Source organism: Saccopteryx bilineata, chromosome 1, assembly GCF_036850765.1.
Source record: "Saccopteryx bilineata isolate mSacBil1 chromosome 1, mSacBil1_pri_phased_curated, whole genome shotgun sequence".
Lineage (NCBI taxonomy): Eukaryota > Metazoa > Chordata > Mammalia > Chiroptera > Emballonuridae > Saccopteryx > Saccopteryx bilineata.
In genome coordinates, this window is record NC_089490.1 from 95008464 (window position 1) to 95023759 (window position 15296).

Sequence of the window (15296 nt, forward strand, 5' to 3'; positions counted from 1 at the left end):
CACGGAAGAAAACACAGCCATAAAAAGATAATTTAAGGCCCTGGCTGGTTGGCTCAGCGGTAGAGCGTCGGCCTAGCGTGCGGAGGACCCGGGTTCGATTCCCGGCCAGGGCACAAAGGAGAAGCGCCCATTTGCTTCTCCACCCCTCCGCCGCGCTTTCCTCTCTGTCTCTCTCTTCCCCTCCCGCAGCCAAGGCTCCATTGGAGCAAAGATGGCCCGGGCGCTGGGGATGGCTCTGTGGCCTCTGCCCCAGGCGCTAGAGTGGCTCTGGTCGCAACATGGCGACGCCCAGGACGGGCAGAGCATCGCCCCCTGGTGGGCAGAGAGTCGCCCCTGGTGGGCGTGCCGGGTGGATCCCGGTCGGGCGCATGCGGGAGTCTGTCTGACTGTCTCTCTCTGTTTCCAGCTTCAGAAAAATGGAAAAAAAAAAAAAAAAGATAATTTAGTTCCCAGTAAAAGAAGGTAAGACTGGCATCTAACAGGTGAAAGAACCTATTGTTGCACAGAGAATATACTATATTTCTAATCTTTTTTTCTCTTCTCCCTGAGAGAAATAAGAATTAGAAATTCAAGGCAGAAGTTACCTTACAATCTCTCCCACGATGCTCTTCATTCCATAATCAGTTGCCCATAGACTCACAGCTGCCACCAGTACAGGTGCCAGGTGTTCAAAGTGCTGCAGCATCTGGATGATCTTCACAGTGGCACCTGCGAAAGTACTGAACATGAGATATTACGGGCAAGAGGAAAAAGGTGGGGCACAGCGAAGGGCTAACTTACTGAGCACATGGTTATAACGTGTCAAGGCTACACCAAGCAGGTGTGCTATGGCTTCCCGAGTGGGGCGGTTCTTCTGGTGACCAATGGTGGGGTTCTCCAAAAGGCGGTAACAGCAACCAGTAACCAAACTGAGAAAGGAAGAAGGGGAGATGGTGGAATCAGTTGTCAACTCAATTATACTGGGACTCTGCCTTGTTCATTCTATCTCTACTGCCTTCAAAGTTCAGGGTCCTATAGTTTTCTTCATTTTATCTACTACCTTCTATATAGCAAATTGCTTTGCTGACTCCAGATAGGCACTTTGTCCTTTAAGAGTTCCAACTTTCGGCTATTAAGATGCCTGTACAGGACTTGAATACAGGGTGGGCAAAAGTAGCTTTATAATTGTGAGTTTGTGAAACAGTTTATTCCTGTATTATTTATTAATTATTTACCATATGAACCAACTGTGAACCTACTTTTGCTTACCTTCATATATGATAAAAGACAAGACAAAGTCACCAACGATTTTTCATTGTAAATACAACAGTCAATTCAGTCCTCATCTTAACTGACCTTTCAGCTTCATTTGACAGAGTAGATTACTCCTTTGTCCTTGAAACATGCTTTGTTTGGCTTCCAGAATGCCATACTCCCCTGTCAGTTTCTTTGGCTGGTCCCGCATAATCACCTCACCTTCTAATGCTGGAGTGCCCAGGGGATAGTTTTTGGATTTCTGTTCTCTTCTAGCTACTTATTGATTTAGTAATCTCTTTCAGTCTCATGGCTATAAATACAAGTATTCCTAAATGAGTGCCCCAAGGCCAGACCTCTCTCCTATACTCCAGATGTGTACATTCCACATCTGAATCTGACATTATTTGGATGTTTAATAAGCACTTCAAACTTTGTTTGTCTAAAACATAACGTCTGATTGGTTAAGGCAAAACATGCCCCCACAGCCTTCCCCATATTTCAGTTATAGGCAACTCTATTCTTCCAAATGCTCAGTCCACGTCATCCGTGACTGCACTCTCCCTCAAACCTCTCACACATCTGTCATCTCATCTGGTAAGCTCCACCTTAAAAAAAAAAGTACAGACTACAACCACTTCTCCCCATCTCCACTGCTACTTTCTGGTTTAAATTACTGTCATCTCTTGCCCAAGTTACTTCAATAGCCTCCTAACTGGTCTGCTGCTTCCTTCCTTTCCCTCCATAGTCTGTTTCAACAGGCCACGATGATGCTGTTCAAGAGCAAGTAAGACCACCTACTGCCCTGCTTGAAACCTTTGAGTGGCCCGTCTCACTCTGAGAAAGTGCCAGTCATCATGATGGCCTATAAGGATCTGTACAGCGTGGCTCCCCACTGCCCTCTCCCTCCCCCGACCTCATCGCCTATCCCTCTCAGTTGCTGACTCTCTGGCCTTATTGCTAGTATTGGTACACACCGGACACACTCCCTCCTTGGGGTCTTTGCACTTGCTGTTCCCTTTCCTTGCCCTTGCTCTTTCTCCAGATAGTCTCATGGCTCTGATGACCTCCTCTGGATCTTTGCTGAAATGTCACTGATTCAAACAGATCTTGCTAGAATGGCTGATTTAATATCACAACCTTCTTCTATCAAATGTCTTCCTCCCTATTTTTTCCCACAGTAATAAACCATAAAACATACTATATATCGTACTTTTAAAAATTGGCTTCTGCTCTATAAAATAAACTCAATGAGGGAAAGAACTTTTGTTTCTAGTGCCTATAGCTATAATGATACCAGCTATTCACCTAGAAGATTCTCAGTACATACTGTTTCATGAATGAACACATGGACATTAAAGATGAGAAATTCACAGCAGTTTCTAAGATTCATTATCTACTTCCTAATAACTCAATGTTATCAGTATATGTTTATATATTACAGATAGAACTGAGGTATGAAATGAAGTATTTAAAAGGCAGGCCTAGCAAGAGAGCCCTCATTCCTCTCAACTCAGTATTACAGTATCTGTAGTCATTTTAACTGCCTACCTGACGAATTCCTCTTCAATTATTGAGTGGTTCCACAGGTGACGAATGTCCAACTGGAGCAGCTGTGTTAAAAGCTGAAGAATTGGTTGCCTCTCCTCTTCCCAGTCAAAGCCATGGGCGGACTTGACCCGGGATTTCTTGCCCTAAAAAAAAAATCACACATACATTCAGGAAAAACAAGAAAAAGAGAGTCAAGATCTGCTAGTCTGAATGCCCAAACTATCTAGTATCGAGACAAGGTAGAAGGTAATGCAGAAGCAGTATTACGAGTCCCAAAATATAAAAGAGCTGCTTGTCATGGAAGGATATGTTGTGATACATTTCAGTACCTCCTCATAAACCCTACAGAAGAATAGAAAGGAGTCTCCGAATCATTGGCTTCCCTTCTTTCCTACCCATTCCCCCATCCTTGCAGACCCCATATTAAATGAGCCAAGAATTCCGTTCCGAGTTACCTTCCCGCCAAGGTCCAGGTCCATGAGACCTGTCTTGCTGGTCATGGTCTCAAAGGATTCCAAGAGGTGTATCAGAGCATAGCAGTTCATTTTGAGGGCATTTAGGTGGGCACTTCTATCAGACACACTCAAAATTGCATCATCAAGGATAGCTGGAAGTTCCTGAGCATGGCGGGATACCACTGCAAGAGGCAGAATCTGGAGTCGGTTTCATTCTCTTTCTTCATACTCCCAACTTCAAAACACACTGCACTTGCAGCCATCAGATTACCAAAGATCTGTGTTTCATCTCTCAGTGGTTATAATTCAAGCTAAGTTCTTTGGGACCCCCAACCCTCAAACCATGAACATGACCTGTCCCTACGCTCTCACTCCAGTTATCACATTTTTTTCTGACAACTGGGAAGACTCCTCTCTATGAAAGAGAGATGGTTCAAAAGCCGGAAGAATTTCTTGTTGGTCTGCCCTTACAGTGAACACACATAACTCTGTATTGCCCACCAAGATTACAGACCTTAATAGGTCAGAGGTCCCCAGACTTAGCCAAACCAACTGAATCACCACAGCCTTGATATCATCATGTGGCTGATAAAATGAAGTAAACAAACAACAAACACCTTCCATCCCCTACCCCCAATTCATAAACACCTTTAATCAGGAATTCCAGGGCATCTTCCTTGAGGCCAGGATCTATACTTCGAAAGTGACTATGGGCGAAAGAAAAGTGCAGGGGTAAGACAGGAAGCTGCAGCCCAGGCTAACAGATCAGATCTAACTTGAAGAATCTAATGGCAAAAAATACATGTGAAATAGCCCAAATGAATAAATACAGTGGCAAGTTGGTGTAAATGCTCACAAGTAGAGATATCAGTACCCAGAACCTTTTATCAGTGCACTGTAATTTGAAATTCTAGGACTAACATGCAAAGTTAGGTCAGATAGACACTAGTTCTTTTTAAAGTACCAATGGGTATTTTACTTACTGCAGAATGCTGTAGACAGTATCAAAGTGCTCCAGTATAGCCAGGGGCCCCTGAGCTTGAAAGGCAGTCTGAAATGCTATAAAGATGAAAGAAATTGATCAATACAGAGGAGAGAGGCCTTTTTGGTAAATTCTATTCATGAAAGAACATTGAGTTAATTGCTTTTATTGGTAGAATCACAAAAGAAATGATTCATGTCAATGGAACATATTATAATACCTTACATTTTGTCCTGTTTTACAACTAAAGCCTTACTTGAGCTTCATCATATTGGAGCTAAACAATAAACAAAGCAGACAGTATTATACCTACTTTACGGGAAAAGAAATTGTCAGAGCAGCTATATGACTTGTCCAACTTACAGTAGTTAGTGAACACAAACTCAGATTTATCTTTAAATTTTGAAATTACAAAAGTAGCAAAACCAGCCTGACCAGGCGGTGGTGCAGTGGATAGAGCACTGGACTGGGATGTGGAGGACCCAGGTTCGAGACCCTGAGGTCGCCAGTTTGAGCCCAAGGTCTCTGGCTCGAGCAAGGGATCACTCGGTCTGCTGTAGCCCCCGGTCAAGGCACATAAAGCAATCAATGAACAACTAAGGAGCCACAACAAAGAATTGATGTTTCTCTTCTCTCTCCCTTCCTGTCTGTACCTATCTGTCCCTCTCTCTCTCTCTCAAAAAAAAAGTAGCAAAACCAATATAGAGTTCCTGTACTCTCCTCCCAAATAATGTTAACAACATATATACAAGATAGTATAAAGATCTACTCTAAAAAAGCAAATTAACATTAATTCAATGCTACTAACTAATCCACAGACCTTATTTAAATTTTACCAGCTGATCTATCTATGTCACTTTTCTGGTTCAAGGTCCAATCTAGCACACCACAATGCATTCAGTCATGGTGTCTCCTTAGTCTCCTCCAATCTTTGTTTTTCATGATCTCGACACTTTTTTTATTTATTTTCATTTTTTGACAGAGACAGAGAAAGTCAGAGAGGGACAGATAAGGACAGATAAGACAGGAAGGGAAAGAGATGAGAAGCATCAATTCTTCATTGTGGCATCTTAGTTGTTCATTGATTGCTTGCTCCTATGTGCCTTGACCGGGGTGGGGGGTCTAGAGTAGAGTGAATGATCCCTGGCTTAAGCCAGCGACCATGGGGTCATGTCTATGACCCCATGTTCAAGCCAGTGACCCTGCGCTCAAGCCAGTGAGCCCGTGCTCAAGCTGGCGACCTTGGGGTTTCAAACTTGGGTCCTCCACATCCCAGTCCGATGCTCTGTCTACTGAGTCACCACCTGGTCAGGCTGATCTTGACACTTTTTGAAGTGTATTAGCCAGTTGTTGTTGTTTTTTTTCATTCAATGAGAGAGGCAGAGAGACAGACTGGGATCCACCTGGCAAGCCTACTAGAGGATGATGCTCCGTTGCTCAACAACCAAACTCTTCTTAGCACCTGAGGGGAGTGAGGCCATGGAACCATCCGCAGCACTCGGGGCCAACTCACTCCAATGGAGCTATAGCCAGTTATTCTTACAGTATGTCCCTCAGTTTGAGTTTGTCTGATATTTTCCCATGATTAGACTGAGGTTATGAATTTTTGGCACATTACCACGGAAAGGAGGTTGGGTCCTTCAGATGCATCATACAAAGATATAGGAGATGTCAATGTCTATTACTGGTGATGTTAACTTTGATTACTTGGTAGTGTTTGCCAGGTGTTCCCACTGTAAAGTTACTATTTTACCTTTTGCAATTAATAAGTATCTTATAGGGAGATACTTCAAAACTAGGCAAATATCCTGTTTCTCATCACATTTGCCCACTAAGCATCTCTTAACTCATAACAATTGCTGGTCAACAGACCAGCAATTTTACGCAGAAGTTATCTCATGTCTGACCTGTGGTGGCGCAGTGGATAAAGCGTCAACCTGGAAACACTGAGGTTGCCGGTTCAAAACCCTGGGCTTGCCTGGTCAAGGCACATATGGGAGTTGATGCTTCCTGCTCCTCCCCCTTCTCTTTGTCTCTCTCTCTCTCTCCCCCCTCTCTACAATGAATAAATAAAATCTTAAAAATAAATAAATATAAAATTAAAAAAAAAAGTTATCTCACGTCACCGGCTATTTTCATAATTAAGTATAAAAGTGAAACAATCTAAATAAACACCAGTATACTTTATTTATACATAATGAATTTAAATTGAACTTTGACATATCTGCTACATATTATATATTTTAGTAATTTTTTTGGTGTGGTATACTGTATAGCAATCACCTATGTGTAATGGTACACAACATGTTTTGCAAATGTACCTGGTTTCGCTGCGCATTCCTTTTGAAACCTAAATATCAAGAAAATTCACTTTTTTTATAAATAAACTTAACACAATTGAACACGAAGAAGAAAGATTTTACAATATCCTTGATATGTATGTTCAAACTGCGAGCAGTTAGAAGGTAGTCCAAGTATAGACCGCTCGACACTGACTGTTTTAGCTTACTGTACCTTCGACCTTGCAGTCTCATGCCTGGAGGGGTGGGAAGAAAAGGAATCTGCATGAGAATATAGAATGGTGTGCTGTTTTTAGAAATTTGAGCTTCAAGGCAGAGTCCCAAATACAATAATCCCATATTACCCTGAGTTTCAAAAACTGAAATAGCTAATGTAAGTGCAAACACAAGTTAACTCGTGAGTGGTCAACAATGTGTTAGTGATTCTTGCCTGCCATAATTATTGCTGTGGTATTTATTAAATGATGACTTTCCTATCTCAATCACTCCTACACTTACTAATGGAAATGCCACTATGACAATGAACTGTCCCTTTCACCTCATTTACTTATTCAGTTGTTTATTTATATCAGAGTAGATTCATGGGTATTTCTGGGGGAACGTGCTGCTCTTATCCTGCCAACATGCTCACGCTTCTCTTCTTTAAAACAACAACAAAAAACACTCAATGCCTTTCATTTACATTCCTTTAAAATTTTGTCTAATCATTCTCTTACTTTCCTGCAATATAGTTTTTAAAATTAATCAATCCAATGATTTTCTCAAAGATTACCATTTACCTGACTTTATTTTTTATTACAACCAATGATTTGCTTGGACCATATTCTTTACTTCTCTGAAGCATTACCCACTGATCCAGCCTAGGGTCCTACTCTGTTTTACATTTGGCATGAACATTTACTAGGCCAAGCTGCTTAGCTTACTAAGTCTCAGTTTCCTCTTCTGTAAACTGGCAGTAGTAACAGATACCTCATAGGGCTTTTCAAAATTTTTTGGTAAAGATTTAGTGAGGCAATCCATGTGAAGCAATCAGAATAATACTTAGCATGTAATTTAACTCAGTATACATAAGCTAACTGCTGCTCTTTATAAATCTCCTTCTGTAATCTAAAAAATATAGAAAAATGGAAAAGAAAGAAGCATTGTTAATATTGGGCTAATTTTTTTCAGTCAGTTTTCTATGTACAGTATTTCTATTATTGAGGTCATTACACATTCACTCCTGTTATGGTTTTCAAAACATTTTTTTGTTTCTTTTAGAGACAGAAACAGAGACGGACAGACAGGAAGGGAGAGAGATAAGAAACATCAACTCATAGTTGTGGTGCCTTAGTTGTTCATTGATTACTCTCTCATATGTGTCTTGACGCGGGTGGGGGGTGGCCTCCAGATGAGCCAGTGACCCCTTGTTCAAGCCAGTAACCATTGGGTCATGTCTGTGATCTCATGCTCAAGCTGGTGAGTGCGCGCTCAAGCCAGTGACTGTGGGTTTCAAATATGGGTCCTTAGTATCCCATGCCAACACTCTATCCACTACACCACTACTCGGTCAGGCAGATTATAAAACTTTTGTCTGTAACAATTAAAATTTTAAAACAGTTTATTGATTTGAGAGAGAGAGAGAGGAAAAGGGAGAGAGATGAGAAGCATCAACTTGTAGTTGCATCACTTTAGTTGTTCATTGATTGCTTCTTATCTGTGCCTCAACTGAGGGTGCTCAAGCTGAGCCAGAGAGCCCTTGCTCAAGCCAGTGAGCCCGTGCTCAAGCTGGTTACCTTGGGGTTTCAAGCCTGGGACCTCAGCGTCCTAGGTAAACACTCTATTTATTGCGTCACCACTGGTCAGGCTCCAATCTCATAGTTTTAAATGCCCTATACATGCTGAGTATTAAATCTCAAATCTTGGCCCTGGCCAGCTAGCTCAGATGGTTAGAACATCAACCCTATACACCAAGGTTGCAGGTTTGATCTGCAGTAAGGGCATACACCAGAATCAATGAATGCATAACTAAGTGGAACAACAAATCAATGTTTCTCTATCTCTCTTTCCCTCTCAAAAAAAAAAAAAAATCTCAAATATCTTTAGCTGGGACCTCTCTCCTGAACTTCACAGTCTAAACCAACAGTCTTAACCTGTCCCTCTTATATCCTCATCTCAATAAATGACAATTCTATTCTTCTAGTTCCGGGGTAGTCAACCTTTTTATACCTATGGCCCACTTTTGTATCTGTTAGTAGTAAAATTTTCTAACCGCCCACCGGTTCCACAGTAATGATGATTTATAAAGTAGGGAAGTAACTTTACTTTATAAAACTTATAAAGCAGAGTTACAACAAGTTAAAGCATATAATAATAATTACTTACCAAGTACTTTATGTCAAATTTTCGCTAAGTTTGGCAGAATAATTCTTTATAAAACAACTTACTATAGCTAAATCTATCTTTTTATTTATTCTTTGGTTGCTCTGCTACTGCCCACCATGAAAGCTGGAACGCCCACTAGGGGGCAGTAGGGACCAAGATGACTGCCACTGTTCTAGTTATTCAAGTAAAAAAGCCTTGTAATCCCAGATTCTTCTTTCTCTAGCCCTATAAATCCAATCTAATCCATGAATTCTGTTGGCTCTACTTTCAAAATATATTTAAAATCTAACCTTTTATGATCCCCTCCACTGCTATCACCCCAGGCAAGCTACCTGGCATTATTGTATTAGCCTCTCTTCTGCTCAACAGAGTAAGATAGAGACCCTTTTAAACGGTTAAACCAGCCTGACCCATGGTGGCACAGTGACCTGGAACACTGAGGTCACTGGTTAGAAACCCTGGGCTTGCCTGGTTAAGGCACATATGGGAGTTAATGCTCCCTCCTTCTCTCTCTCTTTCTCTTCTCTAAAATAAATAAATAAAATCTTAAAAAAAAAAGGTTAACCATGTTCTCTACCCTAATGACCAATTTAAGTATAAAAATATATATCCCGAAATAATTTCATGCATTTAATACTTAAATAAGAACAATAAAAGTGTACAAAAGTAGATTTCAAGAGTTTAAAAATATTAATTAAAAAATATTAAATAATACCTGACTAAAAACAATAAAAGTATTATTTAAGATATTTTCATATTGCTTCTTGATTGGCGTCCTACTTGCAATTTTTTTCACCTATAGACGGAATTAATATTACTACGGGTGCTTAGAATAATACTCTGTTGCGCAGATGAATGTTAAAAAAGAGTAAGGAGCCTGACCTGTGGTGGCGCAGTGGATAAAGCGTCGACCTGGAAATGCTGACGTTGCCAGTTCGAAACTCTGGGCTTGCCTGGTCAAGGCACATATGGGAGTTGATGCTTCCAGCTCCTCCCCCCTTCTCTCTCTCTGCCTCTCCCTCTCCTCTCTAAAATGAATAAATTAAAAAAAAAAAAAAAAAAAAAAGAGTAAGGAGGCCTGACCGGGCATGGCGCAGTGGATGGAGCGTTGGACTGGGATGCGGAGGACCCAGGTTCGAGACCCTGAGGTCACCAGCTTGAGTGCGGGCTCATCTGGTTTGAGCAAAGCTCATCAGCTTGGACCCAAGGTCGCTGGCTCGAGCAAGGGGTTACTCGGTTTGCTGTAGCCCCCTGGTCAAGGCACATATGAGAAAGCAATCAATGAACAACTAAGGTGTCGCAACGAAAAACTAATGATTGATACTTCTCATCTCTCCCCGTTCCTGTCTGTCTGTCCCTATCTATCCCTCTCTCTGACTCTGTCACTGTAAAAAAAAAGAGTAAGGAGCTTGACAGGTGGTGGCGCAGTGAATAGAGCGTGGGACTGGGATGCGAAGGACCCAGGCTCAAAACCCATAGGTTGCCAGCTTGAGCCCAAGGTCACTGGCTTGAGCAAGGGGTCAATTGGTCTGCTGTACCCCCTTCCCCAGTCAAGGCACATATGAGAAAGCAATCAATGAACAACTAAGGTGCCACTAATGAAGAATTGATGCTTCATATCTCTCTCCCTTCCTGTCTGTCCCTCTCTCTGTCTCTGTCACAAAAAATAAAAGAGTAAAGAATGTAAATTTATGATTTCCACATTGGCCCAGGTGCCTGCCCACCTTAGAGAGAACCCTGATTACAGTGCCATTTTAAAGACTGGTTTACCGAACTCAACAAAAAATTAGGTCTCAGTTCTGTCAAACCAGTATATACAGGCTGAATCCCACCACTGACTCACATGCTAAAAACCCAGTAGCTTTCAGACTCACTCACACTGAAACTAAACACTTTACCATGACATGCAAGACTCCTGACCAGTGCTTCTCCAGCTTAAATGTCCTCTTAATTACCTGGGGATCCTAAAAAATGAATTTTCTGATTACGTATTTCTGGGATGTGTCTTCACCCGGCATTTCTAATATGCTCCTAAATCTTAATACTAATGCTGCTCTGGAAGACTGCATTTTGAGGAACAAGACTCTAGAATAATCTGCACTGACCTCTTTTTTCCTAGCTTACTACTCTCCAACCATATTGACATTTTTCTACCTCAGGGCCTTGGCACTGGCTTTTCTATTTCTGATCATCCAACATAAAATGCCAGTTCCTACCCTGGCATACCACTGTTTATTTCTTTTGAGAGAGAGGGGAGGAGAGAGAAAGAGAAGCATCAACTTGTTCTATATAGTTGTGCATTGACTTGTTTCTTGTACATGCCTTGACCAAGGACTAGACCAGGTACCTTGGGGTCCATGCTCAAGCCAGGGACTTTGGCGTTCTGGGTCAATGCTCTCTATTCACTGTGTCACCACCATTCAGACATGGCACACCATATTTTTATCTTGCTTTACTTTTCATGTTGGCACTTACAACCATCTGGCATACTCCACATTTATTTATTACTTGTTGAGAGGCTTGGAGAAAACAGTGTCATCTTACCGCATCTCCCCATGTATAAGACGGACCTTAATTTTGGGGCAGAAATTGAGGGGGGGTGTATTTCCTAAAGTTCTTTTTTTTTTTCTTTTCTTTTCTTTTCTTTTGAAGCTGGAAACGGGGAGGCAGTAAGACAGACTCCCGCATGTGCCCGACTGGGATCCACCCGGCACGCCCACCAGGGGGCGATGCTTTGCTCATCAGGGGCGTTGCTCTGTTGCGACCAGAGCCATTCTAGCGCCTTAGGCAGAGGCCACAGAGCCATCCTCAGCGCCTGGGCCAACTTTGCTCCAATGGAGCCTTGGCTGTGGGAGGGGAAGAGAGAGGCAGAGAGGAAGGAGAGGGGGAAGGGTGGAGAAGCAGATGGGCACATCTCCTGTGTGCCCTGGCTGGGAATCGAACCCAGGACTTCCGCACGCCAGGCCGACGCTCTACCACTGAGCCAACCGGCCAGGGCCCTAAAGTTATTGAATTCAAGTTTTATTCATCATAAAATTCATACAACTCCTCATCCACGCAAAAAAGGGGGAAATGCAAGTAAGAAAAATCTGCAATCACTGTATAAGACGCATCCAGTTTTTAGACCCCATATTTTTCGACAATGGGTGCCTCTTCTACATGGGAAAATATGGTATGTTTTGCTTACTGTTGTGTGCAGGTACTTAGAACACAGGGTATCATTAGTACATATTTGTCGATTCCGTATATTTATAGTAGAGCTTATAGTTAGGGTTCTAAAAACCAAAAGCAATGCAATTGTTATTCAAAAAACAGACTTTTTTTTCCATGTTTTTACAGAGACAGAGAGTCAGAGGAAGGGATAGAGCAGGGGTCTCAAACTCGCGGCCTGCTGAACAATTTTGTGCGGCCCGCAGACTAATCCATGAAGTTCAAAATATTTTGGATAAAATTAAGTAAGCCTAGGGGCCTACTTGTATTTTTCATTTCTCTAGCATCCTAGCTAGATATTAGCTTAGTTAACAGCAGTTGTGATGCGAACTACAGTTTCTGGTCGTTTTGTGACACTGAGTAAACTGCATGTACGATTGTGCTTGTTGTACTGATTTTTTTTTGTTTTCAACTGCAGTGAGAAAAGTGTTGCGTAACAGTTGCCTTTTGTAGACCTAGTGCAGCCCGCCTAACGGCTGTGATCTTGCTCTGTGGCCCACATGCTGAGTTGAGTTTGAGACCCCTGGGATAGAGGGATAGATAGGGACAGACAGGAATGGAAAGAGATGAGAAGCATCAATCATCAGTTTTTTTGTTGCAACACCTTAGTTGTTCATTGACTGCTTTCTCATATGTACCTTGACCGTGGGCCTTCAGCAGACCGAGTAACCCCTTGCTTGAGCCAGTGACCTTGGGTCCAAGCTGGTGAGCTTTTGCTCAAACCAGATGAGCCTACACTCAAACTGGTGACCTCGGGGTATCGAACCTGGGTCCTCCGCATCCCAGTCCGATGCTCTATCCACTGCGCCACCGCCTGGTCAGGCCAAAAACAAACTCTTAAAGAGTGGTAATCCATTTAAAAAATAGTGTATTGTAATAATGGAAGAACACTGCTATAGTGCAGTGGTCCCCAACCCCCGGACCGCGGACCGGTACCGGTCCGTGGGCCATTTGGTACCAGTCCACAGAGAAAGAATAAATAACTTACATTACTTCCGTTTTATTTATATTTAAGTCTGAACGATGTTTTATTTTAAAAAATGACCAGATTCCCTCTGTTACATCCATCTAAGACTCACTCTTGATGCTCGTCTCCTAAGTTCAACAATTATATTTAAAAATACCACAGTTTTTACGCCAGTCACATAATTTTATTTTGTGCATTTATCTGTCCCACCTTAAAGGCCGGTCTGTGAAAATATTTTCTGACATTAAACCTGTCCGTGGCCCAAAAACGGTTGGGGACCACTGCTATAGTATACAGCATGTATAATTAGTGATACATATATCCATACAATAAGGAGACAATAGTCTATCTGTCACACTGTTGGTTGGCCACCCATCAGTTGACCTCCACACTCCATCTTATTCCTTCCTTACCATAGCAATCTGGGCAATTCCATTTCCCTTACTAGTCATTAGTTAGGGAAATAGCACATGATCCAATTTTAGTTATATCTGTTGAGAAGCTTCTAGTGAATTTTTAAAGACAAAAAAGCACAAGATAGAAAATCTCCTTTTCTATCTCTCGACATCAGAGCAAGGAGCTGCCATTTGGCAACTGTGATAGGAAGGTTTAGAGCAGTGGTCCCCAACCCCTGGGCTGTGGACCAGTATGGGTCCATGGGCCATTTGGTACCGGTCCGCAGAGAAAGAATAAATAACTTACATTATTTCCATTTTATTTATATTGATATTTAAGTATGAATGATGTTTTATTTTTAAAAAATGACCAGATTCCCTCTGTTACATCCGTCTAAGACTCACTCTTGACGCTTGTCTCGGTCACGTGGTACATTTATCCGTCCCACCCTAAAGGCCGGTCTGTGAAAATATTTTCTGACATTAAACCGGTCCGTGGCCCAAAAAAGGTTGGGGACCACTGGTTTAGAGGACATAAACTGAAGTTAGATTATCAAGCTGCTGCATTAACTGACCCTTTTTGTTGTAGAAGATAGTAAATGAAGTAGGTTATTATTCTTATCTTTACATATGAGGAAACTGAAGCACAGAGAGACTGTGTAATTTGTTCAAGGTCAACCTGAATTCAAATTGAGGCAGCCTGGCTCCAGAGTCTTAATCTCTATTTTGTGTACTCTCCAAAGCAATCTGACTGATATAAGACCACTTCCAGTAAGTAGTGACATTATGGGGAGTTGCTTGAGAATGCATAAATTGTTCTTGGTCATATATAGGTTTCAATGGGTAACTGAATTGCACATACATTATACAGTGTTGCAGCTGTACATATATATTATGTTTTTTTCCATTATACACTCTTGGAAACAAGAATTCTAGACTCTAAAAAAAAGTGTTACTTGAAACAGGTTAGGTGCCCTGGACAGGTAGCTCAGTTGGTTAGCATGTTGTCCTGCTAAGCCAAGGTTGTGGGTTCAATCCCTGGTCAGGGCACATATAAGAATGGACCAATGAATGTATTAATAAGTAGAACAGATCAAAAAAAGAAAAGAATAAAAAGAAACAGGTCAGGTAAAGTCCCAGACACTCTGAGAAAGCTATCTCCTGTAACTCTTGTTATAATGCATACCATGCAATGCTAGGGAGAAAACATTAGAGAATATAAAAGACAAGTTCCTTGCCCTCACGGAGTTTAGTGGTATAGTGCAGTAGTCCCCAACCTTTTTTGGGCCACGAAACGGTTTAATGTCAGAAAATATTTTCACAGACCAGCCTTTAGGGTGAGACGGATAAATGGATCATGTGACCAAGACAAGCGTCAAGAGTGAGTCTTAGACAGATGTAACAGAGGGAATCTGGTCATTTTAAAAAAATAAAACATCGTTCAGACTTAAATATAAATAAAACGGAAATAATATAAGTTATTTATTCTTTCTCTGTGGGCTGGTACCAAATGGCCCACGGACCGGTACCAGTCCGCGGCCCGGAGGTTGGGGACCACTGGTGTAGTGGAACAGACAATATAATTACATGTGGAATGGTTAGTTTTGAAGTGCTAGCCACTGTGGCAGCTATGGAGTCTTACCTTTAAGCTGTGATGGTAGATTTTTGATGGACAGTACCTCTTGCACAACATACTGATTCACTCCTCCACTTTTTAACAATTCCTCTGGTGTTAAGGGCAGATGGAACTCAATCAATTGGAGAGACATCCTTCTCCCACTGGCTCACAGGGCTGGAAACCAAACAGAAAATATATAGGTCAGAATCTGTATCTAAGGC

At 41.8% G+C, this 15296-nt stretch overlaps 1 protein-coding gene and 1 non-coding gene across 6 annotated transcripts in view; both read right to left on the reverse strand.

The window, feature by feature from the left end:
* The window catches only part of NCAPD2 (non-SMC condensin I complex subunit D2), a 43101-nt gene that overhangs the window by 25878 nt on the left and 1927 nt on the right, over positions 1-15296 (reverse strand). For all 5 annotated transcript variants that reach the window (XR_010729352.1, XR_010729351.1, XR_010729353.1 and 2 more), the window contains 7 exons: positions 15100-15249; positions 4223-4298; positions 3888-3946; positions 3240-3421; positions 2785-2927; positions 781-908; positions 585-708 (listed from right to left, as the gene is read on the reverse strand). Coding sequence is in view for 1 of the 5 variants with exons in the window: in XM_066261209.1 (XP_066117306.1) it covers positions 585-708; positions 781-908; positions 2785-2927; positions 3240-3421; positions 3888-3946; positions 4223-4298; positions 15100-15226 (839 nt within the window). In the remaining 4 variants the exon portion in view is untranslated. The remainder of the gene's footprint in view (positions 1-584; positions 709-780; positions 909-2784; positions 2928-3239; positions 3422-3887; positions 3947-4222; positions 4299-15099; positions 15250-15296) is intronic.
* LOC136321357 (small nucleolar RNA U85) lies at positions 3497-3825 on the reverse strand. The gene has a single exon (XR_010728618.1). It is a non-coding gene; the product is annotated as a small nucleolar RNA U85 (small nucleolar RNA).